Below are 16,835 nucleotides of genomic sequence, written 5' to 3' on the forward strand. Positions count from 1 at the left end.
GACCTGGCAACAAATGCTAAGAATGTGTGCGTAAAAGTCGTGATTAATCCAAAACAATTTTCGCGAAATGTAACTAATAAATGTATACAATTTACACATTATTAAAGTATTAAAATTATGTGAAATTATATTGGAAAATACTGAAATAAAATGTACACACGCTGGTTTTTATTTTGAAAGACGAGTCATGTGACATCCTGAGGCCGTGAAAGTCATATGATTGTGGCTTAGGAAATATGGCGTCACATTTGTTTTGCGGCAGAGTAAACCTAAATATCTTGCGAGAAGCTGCGCGAAAAGACCTCCGCGAATTTTTAGATAAATGTTCTGGAAGCAAGGTAAAGCACTTTGCTTGTATACTTACTAATGTACATAAGTCTCTAACACTGTCCCTCTTCTGCTGTCACACCTGTCACTTTCTCAGATTTGCTCAAAACATACTGACCATCTAACAATGTGAACTGTACTCTGTGTTGTGGTTCCAAATGATTATTAATGCGAATATTGTTCAGTGATGCTGTCAGTCGAAATGGAACGTTTAGAGCTTTATTATCCTTTAATTTATGTGTTTTCGAATTTTTAAATTTTTAGGCCATCGTTTGGGACGAGTATCTTACTGGACCTTTCGGCTTAATTGCTCAGTATTCCCTTTTGAAGGTGAGAGAAACTGTACCAAAAATACGCATTTAGTGGGCAAAATATAATTTCATATTTCAAAGACACTGGAGAATTATTATTTTATGCTTTTTCAAGAAGGTGATGTCTAATTTTATTTTATTTTTTTAAAAAGGAACATGAAGTCGAGAAAATGTTCACCCTCAAAGGTGGTCGTATACCATCCGCTGCTGTCAAGAATATTGTCTTTTTTGTTCGACCAAGGTTGGAACTGATGGACATCATTGCAGAAAATGTTGCAAGGTAAGTCAACAAAACAGCGTATGAGATTTATCAAATCTGATCTCTATTGGCAGAACTATCCAGAACAAACACAATGGTTCCATCACCTTTTGTCGTGTCTACTATAAGCTGTTTATAGAACATGCTGATTTTTAATTTTGAGACCATGTTTGCTTCCACAATAACAGATATGTTGATTAAAGAAAATTTAAAAGGTATAGTTTTAATAATGTGCATTGATTGCTGGCAGTAGTCAGTGACAGTAATGCTGTGTTGCTGGTAATATTACATTTTAATATTTGCATTGCAGTGAGGATAAATTAAAACCACGAGAATTCCACATCCTGTTTGTGCCTCGCCGGAGCCTCCTGTGTGAGCAGCGGCTGAAAGAGAAAGGGGTTCTGAACTCGTTCACAAACATCGATGAATACATTCTGGACCTCATACCTTATGATGGAGATCTTCTTTCCATGGAGTCTGAGAGTTCCTTCAGAGTGAGACAGTCTTTGAATGTCAAGTTTATTATGGATTTGTATTCTGACATATGCGTGAGCAGATTGTGATGATCACATAACTGTTTTCTATTATGGGAGTGTTATTTAGAGAATGATCAGACAAGCCTGTATCATGCTGCCAAGGGCCTCATGACTTTGCAAGCTCTTTATGGAACAATACCACAAATCTTTGGCAAAGGCGAGTGTGCGAGAGTGAGTAGAAAAGCATTTGTGCCTATTCTTTTCAAACATTTGATGCCATCTAGCATCTAGCTCTTCCTAAGTGGTACTTATTTGTTGTAGTTTTGTTTTACATTGCACTGATGTATTTCTCTCTTTTTTTTTGTTTATTTGTTGCATGGTGGTATTGGGCTGTGTCTTTCTCAGCATGTGGCCAACATGATGTTGCGGATGAAGAGAGAGTTTGCAGGCAGTCATACGCAAATCCTGCCTGTTTTTGATACCCTCCTCCTGTTGGATCGCAACGTGGATTTGCTTACGCCGTTAGCCACCCAACTTACCTATGAGGGTCTTATCGATGAGATCTATGGCATCACCAATGGTAAATAAGTTTTAAATTTGTGCAGACATAAATGAAATACTTTAGAAATCTAGAAATTTAAAGCTATAAAGATCCTATAATGAGATCGATCTAATTTTTTTGTCCCAATAGAAGTACAGAATTTTAAAACTATGAAGACTGTATAAGCTCTCGTTTTCCCCAGTAGTCTGTCCTGTCATACTGTTTTTGCTTTGACAGGTTATGTGAAGCTTCCACCTGAGAAGTTTGCACAGAAGAAACAGGGAGAAGGTGGGAAAGATCTCCCCACTGAGCCGAAAAAACTGCAGCTCAACTCAGCCGAGGAGCTTTATGCTGAAATACGGGACAAGAACTTCAATGCTGTGGGAGCGGCTCTCAGCAAGAAAGCCAAGATTATATCAGCTGCGTTTGAGGTTTGTGCTGCTTTCGTGAGCCTGCTGGCTGAGACAAACCAAGAACTACTGATTTGACATAAATTTAGCAAGAAAATAAGCCTCCCACTTCCCTTGTCCATGATTTTAGTGAACCGTTTGCATTTATTTGATCAAGAACACAGTAAAACAGTTATACTGTGTAATATTAAAATTCAGAAAAGTTTTATTTTTGAGTATAGTTATTCCTTTGATAAAAGCTGAATTTTCAGTGTCATTACAGCATCTTCAGTGTCACTCAATCCTTCAGAAGTCATTCTAATATGCTGATTTGTTAGCGTTTACCATTAATGATCTGGCATTCTTGTCTCTGTGCTAGGAGCGACACAATGCAAAAACTGTTGGAGAGATTAAACAGTTTGTTTCCCAGTTGCCTCACATGCAGGCAGCTCGAGGTTCCTTGGCTAATCACACCTCTATTGCTGAACTCATTAAGGACATTACAAGTAAGTCGGAGACCATTCATTTGTACATTCAGAAAATAAAGAAGTATTTCTGGTTCTTTTCTGCTTAAAGGGATACTCCACACCAAGATGAAAATTTTGTCATTAATCACTTACCCCCATGTCGTTTCAAACCCGTAAAAGCTCAGTTCGTCTTTGGAACACAATTTAAGATATTTTGGATGAAAACCGGGAGGCCTGTGACTGTCCCATAGACTGCCAAGTAAATAACAGTGTCAAGGTCCATAAAAGGTATATAAGTTGTCCTCCATCTGCCATCACCGTATGCTGTGTGTGCTCTTCTGTGTCATCCGCGCCACAAGGATGCGCAGTTTTCTTTCAAATCAAAGCTAAATACACGTAGATACAGCGCATTCTTGTGGCGCGGATGATACAGAAGAGCACACGCAACATATGGAGAGACACAGAGGAGACCTTTGACAAAGGAATTGTTGAATAAAGTCATTATTTTTGTTTTCTTCGCTTACAAAAAGTGTTCCCGTCACTTCATATAACCCAGATTGCACATCTGAAGGCAGATGGAGTATTCTGACTATGACTTTAATACCTTTTATGGACCTTGACACTGTTATTTACTTGGCAGTCTATGGGACAGTCACAGACCTCCCGGTTTTCATCCAAAATATCTTAAATTGTGTTCCAAAGAAGAACAAAGCTTTCACAGGTTTGGAACGACATGGGGGTAAGTGATTAATGACAAAATTTTCATTTTGGGGTGGAGTATCCCTTTAAGGTCTGTGGAACACTGTCAACTACAACAGACAACAATTGTAGCTCATCCCTCAGTTTGCACTTAAAAAAGGAAGGAATTTATTTTATTTTAAACTAGTTTATAATTATAGTTAACAGAAAAGAGAATTCTGAGTATTAATATAGAGTGTCCAACTAATAACATACTAAGAATAGCTTTTATATTTTATAACTTATTATAATTTATAATTTAATTTGAACAATAGATATTTATAAACATGGCCTGATTAGAAATGCTGTTGGTACAGCTTACTCTCTTTTCATGCTGTAAACTTAGAGGATTAGCCAGGATTAAGTTATTCAGTTAAGTGCAATTGCTAATTCTACTAATGATCTTTATTTTTAGAATTTCTGCAACAAGTAGTAATCATTCTTTTGCTGATATCAAGAATAAGCGTTTAGTAAAACACAATTTTGCATTCATATCCTGTGATATCCTGTTGTTGTACTGTAAAGGTGTTTCCCAGTATTTTTAACAAACTGAAGGAGTTCTATGGTAAATTATATGATAATATAATGAGATGAATTCTCATTTTGTTTTTTACTTGCCAGTTTTGGATTTTCTTTCTTTCTCAAACTGCCTGGCTTTCCTGTGTTTCAGTTTCAGAAGACTTCTTTGACAGTCTGACTGTTGAACAAGAGTTTATGACTGGAGTAGACACAGACAAGGTGCCTTGATTTGTTTATAATTCCAATGTGAATGAAGTATAATTTAAGAAATTATTTTTGTTTTTTATGATTTGTACAACTATCAAAGAAATGCCCGGTTCTTTTGTTGTGTCAAAGGAATAGTTCACCCGAAAATAAAAATTTGCTTAAAATGTGCTCACTCTCAGTCCACGCAAGATGTAGATGAGTTTGTTTCTCTTTATCAGTACAGAATAGGAAATATTTAGCATTATGTCACTTACTCACCGATGGATCCTCTGCAGTGAATGGATCTATTGAACTAAATTTAGCGCAAGAGGGTGTACTTTCTTATTCCAAAGTATTACATGAGGAAATACAATGGACCACAATTATTATTCAAACAGAAAAGAATGAAGTTTAATATACAAGTCCACTTACATCCTCTAATATTTTAGAAATATAAGAAAAATACATTTTTTACATGGTACATTGAAATTCTCTGGGGATAGATTATATTCTAGGTTTGATTAATTCCTTTGTTCAGTGTGTTTTTGTTGTGATTTTACTCTCAGGTCAGCACATATATAGAAGACTGCATAGCACAAAAAGACCCTCTGATAAAAATCCTGCGACTGGTGTGCATGCAGTCTGTCTGCAACAACGGCCTCAAACAGAAAGTCCTGGACTACTATAAGAAGGAGATCCTTCAGGTTGGATAGAGGAAATTTCTTTGTGGTTTGCTTTTATTTCCTTTTAGATGGATTTTGTGAATCCATAACAGTGAATTTGAATCACATTGCAGCACTGATGTCACATGCCATAAACATTTACCATGTTTGTGTTTTGTTGGATTAGACATACGGTTACAAGCACAATCTGACCCTCAAGAACTTGGAAAAGGTTGGGTTACTCAAACCTCAAAGCACCATGAGAAACAACTACCCCACAATCAGGAAAACGCTCAAACTGTGGATGGAGGATGCAAACGAACAGGTTTGACCTGTTGTTTATTCTTAGTAAGGTTCTCTGTTTTTAAATAACTGAAAATGGCCGGCACTGGTCAAATGGTCCCTACCCAAATTCATACCAGTGCTTTGAACTGATGGACGCTTTTCACATTTCCTTGGATCTCAGAAGTTGTCATACTTGGGTAAACTTTGAAGAGTGGAAAACATAATTTTTGTGTTCCAATAGCAAAAAAGAAAACCCACATTAGTGTTTCTGTGACTTTCCAAAAGAAATAGAGAAAAAAAGAAAAAACAGAGATATTGATTACGGTGAAAAGAGAGAAAGATGTCAAATATGTTATTACACGCATTGTTAGAAAAAATTACAGTAATAAACTAGATCAACAAAATAATAAACAAAACTAGATTTATGGTTTTAATAAATTGAAATGCATCATCAAAGTCAGTGAAAAGAGTCCATGTCCACTTCAAATCTATTAACATATTTACTGACATATCGCTCTAGACTTACTGATATAAAAGTTTTATTTAAACATCATTTGGAGTACTACTTGTTCACAATGCACGTTTCTTAATATTAAGCCTAAAATGCGTTTTACTGTCACTATTGATGAGAATTGTATGATCTTTGAATAATACCGGTCTTTAAATGCAAGATATTTAAAGTTTACCTGCAATAGTTCCACTTTAGCACAATCAAATATACTTCAGTATATATTTAATTAGACTTCAGCACTACTTAAAATGCACAATTAAGTACAAAATTAGTTCCAATTTAGCAGACTTTAAGTATACCAGTTTAGTATACTAAAAATACAGTTCCAAAGTATTTTATTAAGAACATAAATGTATTTGTAGTATATTTAGCATGAAACAAATGGATATTTTAGTATATTTATTTTTCACTTGGGTGAACTTGACATCATGCATTCATTAAATGACCTTTTGAGCAGTTAAAAGTGATTGTAAAGATGCCTTAGAAAATTGCAGTTAGTTTTGCGAAGTGATTTACAGCAGCATTTGTGTGGGATGTATATTTGCATAAGTACACAGTTTACACATATTTGCCTGCTGTGATGACACAAAAGCCTATGTTTTTAGCCGTTTAAATTCCAAGTGTACTGTGCCACATCTAACATGTTATTTGTGGTTTTGGGAATGACTAATGCATGTTAACTTTCCTTTAGAACCCCAATGACATCTCGTATGTGTACAGTGGCTATGCGCCACTCAGTGTTCGTCTGACACAAGTGCTCGCACGTCCTGGTTGGAGGAGCATAGAGGAGGTGCTGAAGATTTTGCCTGGTCCACACTTTGAAGAAAGACAGCAGGTTCCCACAGGCCTTCACAAGAAACGTAAGGGATGACCGTTGACATGATTTACTTTGTAAAAAGATGGTCATTCTAGATCAGTAAAACCATCATAGTCTTTACCATCTTGAGCTAGCTTGTAAAATTTGCTCCCACAAGCAAAAAAGCAACTAAAGAGACTGAAGTGCTTCATCTTAGTATGCATGAACAGAACACTTCGATTTCAAGTCAAGTCTGCTTTATTGTCAATTCTTCCACATGTACAGTACATACATACAGAGAATTGAAATTGCGTTACTCTCAGATCCTTGGTGCATACAGATAACACTAACAGTAGAACATTAAATACAGATAAAATATAAAGTACAACTATACAAATAGGTCATGTAAAAAGAAAGATAAGTAAAGCAGCACAAGGCACATGGCAGATAAACCAACATTGCAGATATAATGATTGTAGTGCAAAGAGCTTATTCAGTCTGATTAAAGTGTCAAAAATCTCAGAGAGCAGTTCTTTATTTAAACTGACAGAAGAGGTAGTTGAATGAGGTCAGTTAAATGCTGAATGAGGTAGTGAGCAGACCAATGCTGTACAAAGTGTCTGGTGCTGGGGGGGGGGGGGGTGCTCTGGCTCTCCTCAGTTTGCGGAGGAAGTAGAGAAACTGCTGTGATTTCTTGGCCAGTGCTGCGGTGTTGTCGGTCCAGGAGAGGTCCTCTGTGATGTGCACACCCAGGAACTTGGTGTTGCTCACTCTCTCCACAGTCGCACCATTGATGGTCAGAGGAGCATGCTCCTGAAGTCAACAACAATCTCCTTCGTCTTCTCCACATTCAGAGAGAGATTGTTGTCACTGCACCACCCGGCCAGCCGGCTCTCCTGTAGTTTGTCTCATCTCTGTTGCAAATGAGACCCACCACAGTCGTGTCATCCGCAAACTTAATAAAGAGGTTGAAGTTGTGTGATGGTATGCAGTTGTGGGTCAGCAGAGTGAAGAGGAGGGGGCTCAGCACACATCCTTGGGGGGGCCCCAGTGTTCAGTGTGATGTTCTGGATGTGCACGTACTGCCTGAGGTCTACCAGTTAGAAAGTCCAACAGCCAGTTGCACAGTGAAGTGTTGAGCCCCAGCTGGACCAGTTTGTGAATGAGTTATGATTTGTGATGATCTTAAGGTTTAATTATATTTAAATCTAATCAATTATTTCCATAATTCCTATAGAATTATGTTGTGAAAAGTTGGATATATATTATGTACAACTTCATCCGATAAATGCATTACACTTACATAAAGTTAAATATGCTATATAGCAATCTCAACTGCCTGTTTGCTTGTATTGTCACAAAATGTAAACTATATTATCACAGCTCTAATCTGGGAAATATGAGCATTAGGTATGAGGATATTACAACATTATTATTATATATTATAAAAAAAAGCCGTAAAGCTGCTTTGAAACATGTAGTGTGTATAAATAAAAGTCTTGATGCATATTGTTGTAACATTTCTCTATTTTGATAATTGATGGAGAGACCATTCTCCTTCTCTTTGATTTGCAGGTCAGCCAGGAGAAAACAGAACCACCCTTGTCTTCTTCCTTGGCGGTGTGACGTATGCTGAAATCGCTGCTCTACGGTTTTTGTCTCATATGGAAGATAGTGGGACTGAGTACATTATTGCAACCACCAAACTTATCAATGGCACCAGCTGGATAAAGTCTCTCATGGACAATCCTGAGGAAAACTTACCTTAAAGATCCTGTTATCTGTCTGTCATAAACCCAGACTTTAATGTTTTGTGTACATATAGAATGCAAGTTACATCAAACTGTTGATGCGGTTTAGTCTGCTCATTTTTAATGATTATGAGAGGGGTTGAAATTGCTGTTGCCTGTTGCGATACTAATTTATGAGAAAACATTTGTGAGAACAGCCACCTGCATCATATCTAAGCAGCAAGGTTTGTGAGTCAATGGGTTATGCAGTATATAAACATATAACCTGCTTCGTCAGACAGCATTTATTTCCAGAAACTACCATAAATTATTTGGCATGTATTGGTAACTTTTTCTTTTTTTTGATGATGATGATGATGCATTCCAGGTCACGATAAAAAGGACTATGTTGCCTTTAGCACATTTATGTAATAATTTGTTTATCGAAATGACTAAATTGAATTAAATGTTAAACTGATTTACAGGACTGAAAGAGAGCAAAGCACATTATTATAGACAAATGTAAAAGGTTAAAAATAATCAAAAATTCATATTTGAATACCCAATAAATACCAACTCAACTCTTGTATTTGAAGTGAGGTATCAAATCTGTAAATTTAAATGTAAAGGTGCTGTATGTAAGTTTTTGACAATAATAAAACCTAAAAATACCATAATATGTTCGTAAATATTTAAAAACGTGCTAAGTTAACATACTTGTTTATCTGAAAAACAATGCTACAGTCAGTTATTCTCCTTTGAAAATGTGCATTCTGGCCGGAATGTCGATCTTTGTTTTGGTTTGTGAAACCCACTGCCAGTTCACCCAATTGTATTTCGGCATCCCGGGTTGCCAGTTTGCGGAAAACGCAGCGTATTTCATTCATCGTCAAGTGTACTTGTTCCTGTTTGTGTCGTCAATCTGGCAACCTGCCTGTGTGTCAAGTCTGAGGAGGAGGGGCCGGGTGTAAAAAAAGAATCAAATATTTTGAATTTGGACTGCAATACCTAGTTCAACCACTCGGTGTCAATCCTACATACAGCACCTTTAACAAAATACAATTAAAATAACTTGGAATTTAAAGATGGTACTCCAGAAACGTGATTGGAAACCACTGCCCATAAACAACTTACACCAAATGCAGACGTTAAGAATTTAAATACAGTATATTATATACATTTACTGTAACATTTGAGGAAAAACACAGGAGCTGTCAAAACTGTTGTTTTAGCATATTTGTAATTTTTTTGTTCATTTTGTGTTATAGTTTTGTTAAATCTGTTACTTTTAGATTTTTTTTCCTAATCTTTTTCATATCTCATTTGCTACGAGAAAGCTGTTGTGTGTAGATTCTGTATTATATAAGTAATCTGCCACCTTGGGCTCTAGATTGTAACGTTAGTATTAGTAGAGAAAACACATTATCATTATCAAGATTATTATCATAAAACAGCACAAAATCACAGCACTTAAATTTGCACCTTTTTATGTTGTGCTTTTTAAAGTAACATGCTCACAGAGCTTTTGTGCAGTTGATCACAGCTGATATCAGTCTTATTCTATCCTAATCTGAGGTGTTGTATTTCTTGAGGTCCAGCTCATTCAGCACCGCCTCTGACATCTAAAGCATGTAAGCAATTGTTGAGCACTGAGCAGGAGCGAGATTTTTCTCACAAACTTCTGAATCTCTCTTGATAGAGTCTGATCTTTCTTTTCCAGCAGACAAGCTGTATACTTTCCTCTGATGAATCACAGAATCTTCCTTAAAGGGATAGTTCACCCCCAAAAAATTTATGTTTATCCGCTTACCCCCAGGCCATCCAAGATGTAGGTGACTTTGTTTCTTCAGTAGAAAAAAACAAGATTTTTAACTCAAACAGTTGCAGTCTATCACTATTATAATGTAAGTGGATGGGAATCACAGTTAAAACATACAAAAAAACGAAAAAGAAAACATACACAAAAAAAACAAACAAACCCTGTGGTTTGTGACGATACATTGATGTGTAAAGACACAAAACGATCGCTCTGTGCAAGAAACTGAACAGTATTTATATTGTTTAAGACTTGCTGTGATAAATGGAAACCATGAATTCAGCTGTTTATCATCTGTTCGTGATCTGTTCATGACTTCAAGCTGAAGCGAACTTAGGTTCTGCAGCAGGACAATGATCCAAAACACACCAGCAAGTCCACCTCTGAATGGCTGAAGAAAAACAAAATGAAGACTTTGGAGTGGCCTAGTCAAAGTCCTGACCTGAATCCTATTGAGATGCTGTGGCATGACCTTAAAAAGGCAGTGCCTGCTCGAAAACCCTCCAATGTGGCTGAATTACAACAATTCTGCATAGATGAGTAGACCAAAATTCCTCCACAGTGCTGTAAAAGACTCATTGCAAGTTATTGCAAACGCTTGATTGCAGTTGTTGCTGCTAAGGGTGGCCCAACCAGTTATTAGGTTTAGGGGGCAAACACTTTTTCACACAGGGCCATGTAGTTTTGGATTTTGTATTCCCTTAATAATAAAAACCCTTAATAAGAAATCAAATATACTGCTAAATGATAACCAATAATTTGTATTCTATAATACTTTTTTCTGTATTTTTCTAATTACAATTTTAGGATTGGTTTATACAAACACATAATAAGGCAGAATAGTTTCTATACTGTATTAAATGTTATGTCAATTAGCACTGGATTATTCATTTACTATATATATTACCTCAAGATGACTTAAAATTACCTTTTTTAGTCACAGCAATAGTAGGATGCCTTTGACTATAGGGATTTCACACACATCATAAGTTATAACTTCTACTGGGCTTTGGACTGCGAGAGCCCTCTGGCTTCCAGTATGAATGAAACATACACTGCATGCAGTGTTGCCAATTTAGCAATTTTGTTGCTAGATTAAGCAACTTTTTTTTTTTTCAAAAGCACCTAGCAACAAATTTAGCTATTTTTAAAAAGTTTTTGGCAACTTTTGTAAAATGACTCAAATGATAAAAAAGACGTATTTATAATATTTAAATTACACAAAAAGAGGAAACCATTGAACATCTAGCCAGCCAAGCAGTGCATCAACCTGGAGAGAGCTAAAGAAAGATGCTTAACAGTACAAACATCAAATGTGCATCAAGTTGCTTGTTCCAAATGGTCAATAATAGATGAACATTTATGATACAGCATGTTATTAGCTTGTATTTGTAATTGTTGTTCAGTTAGGTACACTGTAAGAACAAAATATGTGGAAAAACTGAAAAGGTACTAGTCATTTTCTGCCAGGATGTTATCCATTAAGTTGTAACCTGTAACCTGAAACCACAAAATGCAATGTGGAATTTAAAACACAGGTAAGACATCTGTGAAAAATAAATACGTGTTGTTCCTTCATATAAACTGTACAATGTGTCCTATTTTTATAGACTTTTGTGTAGCACATTAACTACCAGTACACTGCTTAAAACTATAATTGTTCAGAATGTGCAATTTTACTAGTTAATAAGAAAATACATAAAATGTGTAACTGTTCAATAATTCAATGTTGTAAAAAATCTGATCATAAAGATGTGCTATTTATGTTACTTTTACAAATTAAAATATTTTGTTTATAATTTTTAACAAATAACATTTCAAAAATATTTTTCGCTGAGATTTGAGTAATATCATTGTGTATTCTACGTAAAAATGCTGTTTTGTGTAATGGTTGTGCAATGACGACATCACATCATTATTTAGCAACAAATCGATCTTCCTTTAGCAACCTCCCCTAGCAACACTGCAAATGCTGGCTCGCTCTGTTTCTCCATCAGTGCCTTTTTTTTCTTTTTGTATTTTGTACATTTGGTGAAAAATAAATGTAGTGAAGTTGAATACTTTAGTTTTATTCTACTCAAGTAAAAGTACACAAAAGTACACAGTACACAATTTAATTATACTTAAAGTAGAAATAAATGTAAAAATGTACTCAAGTACTGTAATGAAAGCATTTGTAATTAGTTACTTTCCACCTCTACATATAACTATCAGTAATTCCAAGTTTCTAAATAATCAATATCCATCACTGATATGTAAATATGGGCAATTCTTTAAATTGTTTTCTGTGTAAAGACAGATACATGAAAATAATCAATCGTCCATTCTGTTATTTTTTAACAGATAATTTAATCTTAACTTCAGGATTGTGTCATACTTTCCAAATACAAGGTCTCAGTTAACAGTGCATTTGTGGTCATATACTCATTGGTGTCAATGATACAAATGCTTTATGAAGAGCAGTCATCATCATCACAAGTAAAGTTTGATGAGCTCATCACTGACAGCAGAAGGCGTCAGCACACCGAGGTCAGTAAAGAGTAATGTGATGAGGGACGGAGGGGTGTAGTCGATCATGGGGTGCTCTTGGTTCAGATCTTTCACTGTTTTCAAGATATCTGCTTTATACTGAAAGACAAGAAACAAAAGCGATATTATGCATCTATTCTGTGTGATATGTGCAAGTGCTTCAGTTAGCTTACCTTGAATCTGTCTGGCACGTCTTGCTGGTTAAGAGGGTAGAGTCGCACAAACTTAAAACTTTCTGCCACCACATAAAATGGTTTGTTGTGTGCCTTGGAGCACACAGCCATCTGATAGGTACCAATCTACAAAATAAATGAAATAATTTTACCAATCTATGAAAAGATTGCAATAATAATAACATAACAGCTAAATGCATTTTGTTTTGATACAAGACACTAAGCAAAAGTATGTATGTTTCAGACCTTGTTTATAACACCTCCACTTTCCACAACGCCCTCAGCACCGACAATTACCAGGTCAACCTTCTCCATTATGTACCTGAAAAATCACACAAAATGAGCAGCAAATGTTTATATGCAACCAAAAATGCTGATTTGAGTAGCATTAAGAATTAAAGCATTAGTATTTTGCCATAAAAACATTTTTTTTTTTTTTTTTTTTAAGTAGAAACTTACCCGACTGCAGCGTCAAGCACCACTGTGACGGGTATATTGAGGTTGTGTAATTTTTGAGCCATAAGTTTACTAAGGACCAAAAGGAGGAAAAACATTCAGAAAAGACTAACATTAAAAATACTATGTAAACAATATACTAATGCACACATATTTTCATAGCAAGCTTAGGCAACATATTGATTCTTGAGGTCATGATTTGATACAAAATCGATTCTAGATTTATGATTTATGTAATTTATGCATAGATTTAGTAATTCTGACTAGAATGACTAGCATTCATCAGTAATAAAACAAGGCAGCCCTGAGACAAACAGAAAAACTACTTAGTACGTACATAAAATTACTTCATACAACAATAAAAACTTTTGCAAATATATAATAGGTAAATAAAATAAAAATAAATAAACAACATGACAAATACAAAAGAAATTTTTTTTTTTTTAGATACAGTAGCCTAGGTTTATTATATTATAAAAATTAAACAGAAATTGAATAGTCAAATGTAAAAATAACACACTGCATAGTCTTCACAGTATGAATTACATATAAATTGATTCATAATGAAAATATGAAAAGTTTTTTTTTTTAACGGCAACATTTTATTAGGCTGCTGGCCCTTTAAGAATGAATGCATGGATCTAATATACTTTCTAATAAACTGATTATGTTCTGGTATGACATAGGCTACATCTACACGACAACGATGTAGTCAAACTATTGTGTTTTTAAATAGTTTCACGTATACACGACAACGTTTTCAAAATGATTCGCGTTTACACATATCCGTGAAAACGGCCAAAATTGCTGTATTACGTATGTCAGGCCAGTAGTTGGCGTTGTCACCTCGTTAGTAAACAGTACCTGTAGGGAAGTGACGATTATATGTTGTATATGATGCATCTCCGCTGTTGATTGTAACATTGGTGAAGTAAATCCACACTTTGCTGAAGAAGTGTTAGCAAACTCTTGAGCAGCAGCAACAGTACCATGTTCTCCACCATTGTTGTGTATGTTTGTTCGTGCTTGCCTTTAAAATCGACACGTACTGCGCATGTCTACATACCGAACACGTACTATGCACACGCATGACATCACCATTTTAAAAGATTCCTGTATTGGGTGTACTGAAACGATAACGGTGGCGTTTTTAAAAACTTTGAAACCCATTTTCAAAATATTGCATTTTTAGTCCCCAAAACACCGTTTTTATGTAAACAAACAAACAAACAGTTTCCCGCTGTTGGCTGAAACCGTTGTTATGTAAACGAACAGGCAAAACGTATAAAAAGTTTCCCACTTTTGGCTGAAAACATTGTCATGTAAACGGCCCCATAGACTGGTTATCTGAATACTCCTCACGTTTTTTAAGCTTTTACAGCTTTGAAGAAACTGCCGTTTTAAGTATCAATAGCGATTCTTACAGATTTTCCTCTATAGTTGTACATTAATAGAAAACTACTAGGTTCTGAAAAAATGTATGCAAAAACTGATCAAATTTAAACTCAGTCAAAAAAATCTGAAGCCATTGTGCTTATTTCCAGTATTACCGCATGTTATCTTTGTAGGGCAGAATAGTAGACAGCAAGAGACACTCACCCTGCTGAATCCGGCTGTGATTCAGTGACATATACTGTGAAGCGTTTGTTATCAGCTGCTGCATTTTCCAGAACCTTTAAAACCACTCGGGACGATGAGTGTGTCAGGATTTTCTGCAGATGAAAGGTAGAAATGAGCAGAACGCCACCAAAAGAGTGACAAAAAGACATGCCCCAATTCCTCTACTACTATACTTACAGCTCCATCTTTGATAAAGGTGTGGCACAGTTTACCCACTTTGCCCCGAGACAGGGATATTTTCTTCAGGAAGAGTTCACCTCGCTCTATCATCACATTCTTACACTGTGAGAGATCCTGCGAAAAAGGAAGAAACAGCAGCCATCACCATAACTAGGTCGATCACACCATGACAGAAGAAAAACAAAAGTGCCAACTGTGCATAATAGCACCTTAAAATAAAACAAAAATAACTACAGTGACTTAAGAGCATTTAAAACAAAGGCTATTTAATGATAATATTTCATTATTATCTTCCATGTTTTCGATTCTCTTGAACTGCAATGCACTGGAATGTGACACCAGGATTATTATCATGAACTAAAACTAAAAGCATAAAAAAAATATTGTATTAGTCGAAATAAACACACAGAATAAAACACAACAGAATTACTAAAACTAAATTATATTAATATAAACAATATAACTAAATCATTTAATTAAAATGATAGCATCCTAATGACATTTCAATACGCTTGTCTCTTGTGAACCCGTGTAGTGCCAGTGAGATCTAAACCTGGAATGTGATGCGATTTTAATTCACTAAACTGCAGAAATATTAAACAGAGCAACTAGACAGACTGAAATGTTGAACGGACCGGATGTTCCAGTGAGGTGAGGCTGATGAAGCGCAGGAAGAGCTCTCCTCCAGATGACACTGCCACCGATGAATCCGTCTCTTCTAGTCTTTGTATGGCTTTTGTCATGTTCTCTCGCAGGCCAAGGATGGTCTCACCTAGAGAAGCACAAGCATTAGTTAACATGCGCATCTCATACCCCTTAACACTTTCCCTAAAAACAAGACAAGACTCACTTTGATCCCTCTTGAGGAATTCAAGCAGCGATCGTATAGCAGCCACAGCTGAAGCCACATCTGGGTCTTCTCTGATCTGCGCTCGGAAATATTCCACCAGTTCTGAGAGGGGGAAAAAAAATCAGAAATGAATACATTTCAGTGTTGGGTCTAATGGAGCTTGCTAGTAAACAACATTAAACTCCCATTGTGAGAATCTGAAGGATTGGTTTTCATCAACAAGGTTTAACTTGTTACCATTAGTTAACTATTCGATTCAATTGATTTATCTACATTAGTTTACACAAACTAAACAATGAACAGTTCTTCTACAGCAGTTATAAATATGGCCTTATCTTAATTTCAACATTTACACAGTCCCAAAATCAACAGTGTTGAGTTCTCTGAATGTCACATGGACACGGAACGCACATTTTGCCAGTCATATAATTGAGCAAAGCTTTTGTAAAATCTGCCTTTATGTTTTTTGCAACACAACGGAATGAACAAAATAATTTATTCATTCATAATCTAGAAGATGATCAGAAGACCACAGCTAGCAAAATAGCATGACACATCATTACAGTTCTTATATACCACTTCGCGTTGTGTCTTTCTCCAAACTCACCTCTTTCTTCCATATTAAACTGCTCAGCGCGTGTCTGTTGACGAATGATGCGATGCACGAGCAAATATTCTCTTACAACGCGTTGCTGATGCAATGTTCTGTCACGACACTTTATAAGACTGAACCCGATGAAATATTTTGACTTTGCCAGCAGAATAAGGTTTATCCTACTAATTCCTTTCAAGTTAGCGACTTTGTCAACAGAATGGTGTATGTTTTATGAATTTATTTCAAATGATCACCGCTATGCAGTAAGCAACTGGACTTGCACTTTCTTCTTCTTCTTTCTGTATTTAATGACGAATGGAGCATCTTTGATGTGTACCGCCACCTACAGGACTAGAGCAAAACAGCATGGAGAATTAATTTGAAAGCTATATTAATGTGAGGAGGATGTAATACTATTC

At 35.8% G+C, this 16,835-nt stretch overlaps 2 protein-coding genes across 2 annotated transcripts; one reads left to right on the forward strand and one right to left on the reverse strand.

Moving 5' to 3' along the window:
- The first annotated feature begins 185 nt into the window (after positions 1-185).
- vps33a (VPS33A core subunit of CORVET and HOPS complexes) lies at positions 186-8,684 on the forward strand. Its single transcript, XM_042725152.1, has 13 exons — positions 186-338; positions 592-657; positions 791-918; positions 1,208-1,391; positions 1,488-1,604; positions 1,779-1,953; positions 2,152-2,345; positions 2,683-2,809; positions 4,179-4,246; positions 4,780-4,917; positions 5,063-5,200; positions 6,363-6,531; positions 8,043-8,684. Exons 1-13 carry the CDS (start codon positions 237-239, stop codon positions 8,234-8,236), a joined length of 1,800 nt encoding a protein of 599 aa, XP_042581086.1. The 5' UTR covers positions 186-236; the 3' UTR covers positions 8,237-8,684.
- Positions 8,685-12,342: 3,658 nt separating this feature from the next.
- Positions 12,343-16,727, reverse strand: eif2b1 (eukaryotic translation initiation factor 2B, subunit 1 alpha). The gene is made up of 9 exons (XM_042723048.1): positions 16,429-16,727; positions 15,822-15,923; positions 15,607-15,743; positions 14,969-15,085; positions 14,771-14,883; positions 13,175-13,243; positions 12,962-13,037; positions 12,716-12,841; positions 12,343-12,641 (listed from the first exon to the last, which is right to left on the reverse strand). Exons 1-9 carry the CDS (start codon positions 16,439-16,441, stop codon positions 12,486-12,488), a joined length of 909 nt encoding a protein of 302 aa, XP_042578982.1. The 5' UTR covers positions 16,442-16,727; the 3' UTR covers positions 12,343-12,485.
- Between the last annotated feature and the right edge of the window lie 108 nt (positions 16,728-16,835).

Source organism: Cyprinus carpio, chromosome B5 (assembly GCF_018340385.1).
Source record: "Cyprinus carpio isolate SPL01 chromosome B5, ASM1834038v1, whole genome shotgun sequence".
In the NCBI taxonomy this organism is placed as follows: Eukaryota; Metazoa; Chordata; class Actinopteri; order Cypriniformes; family Cyprinidae; genus Cyprinus; species Cyprinus carpio.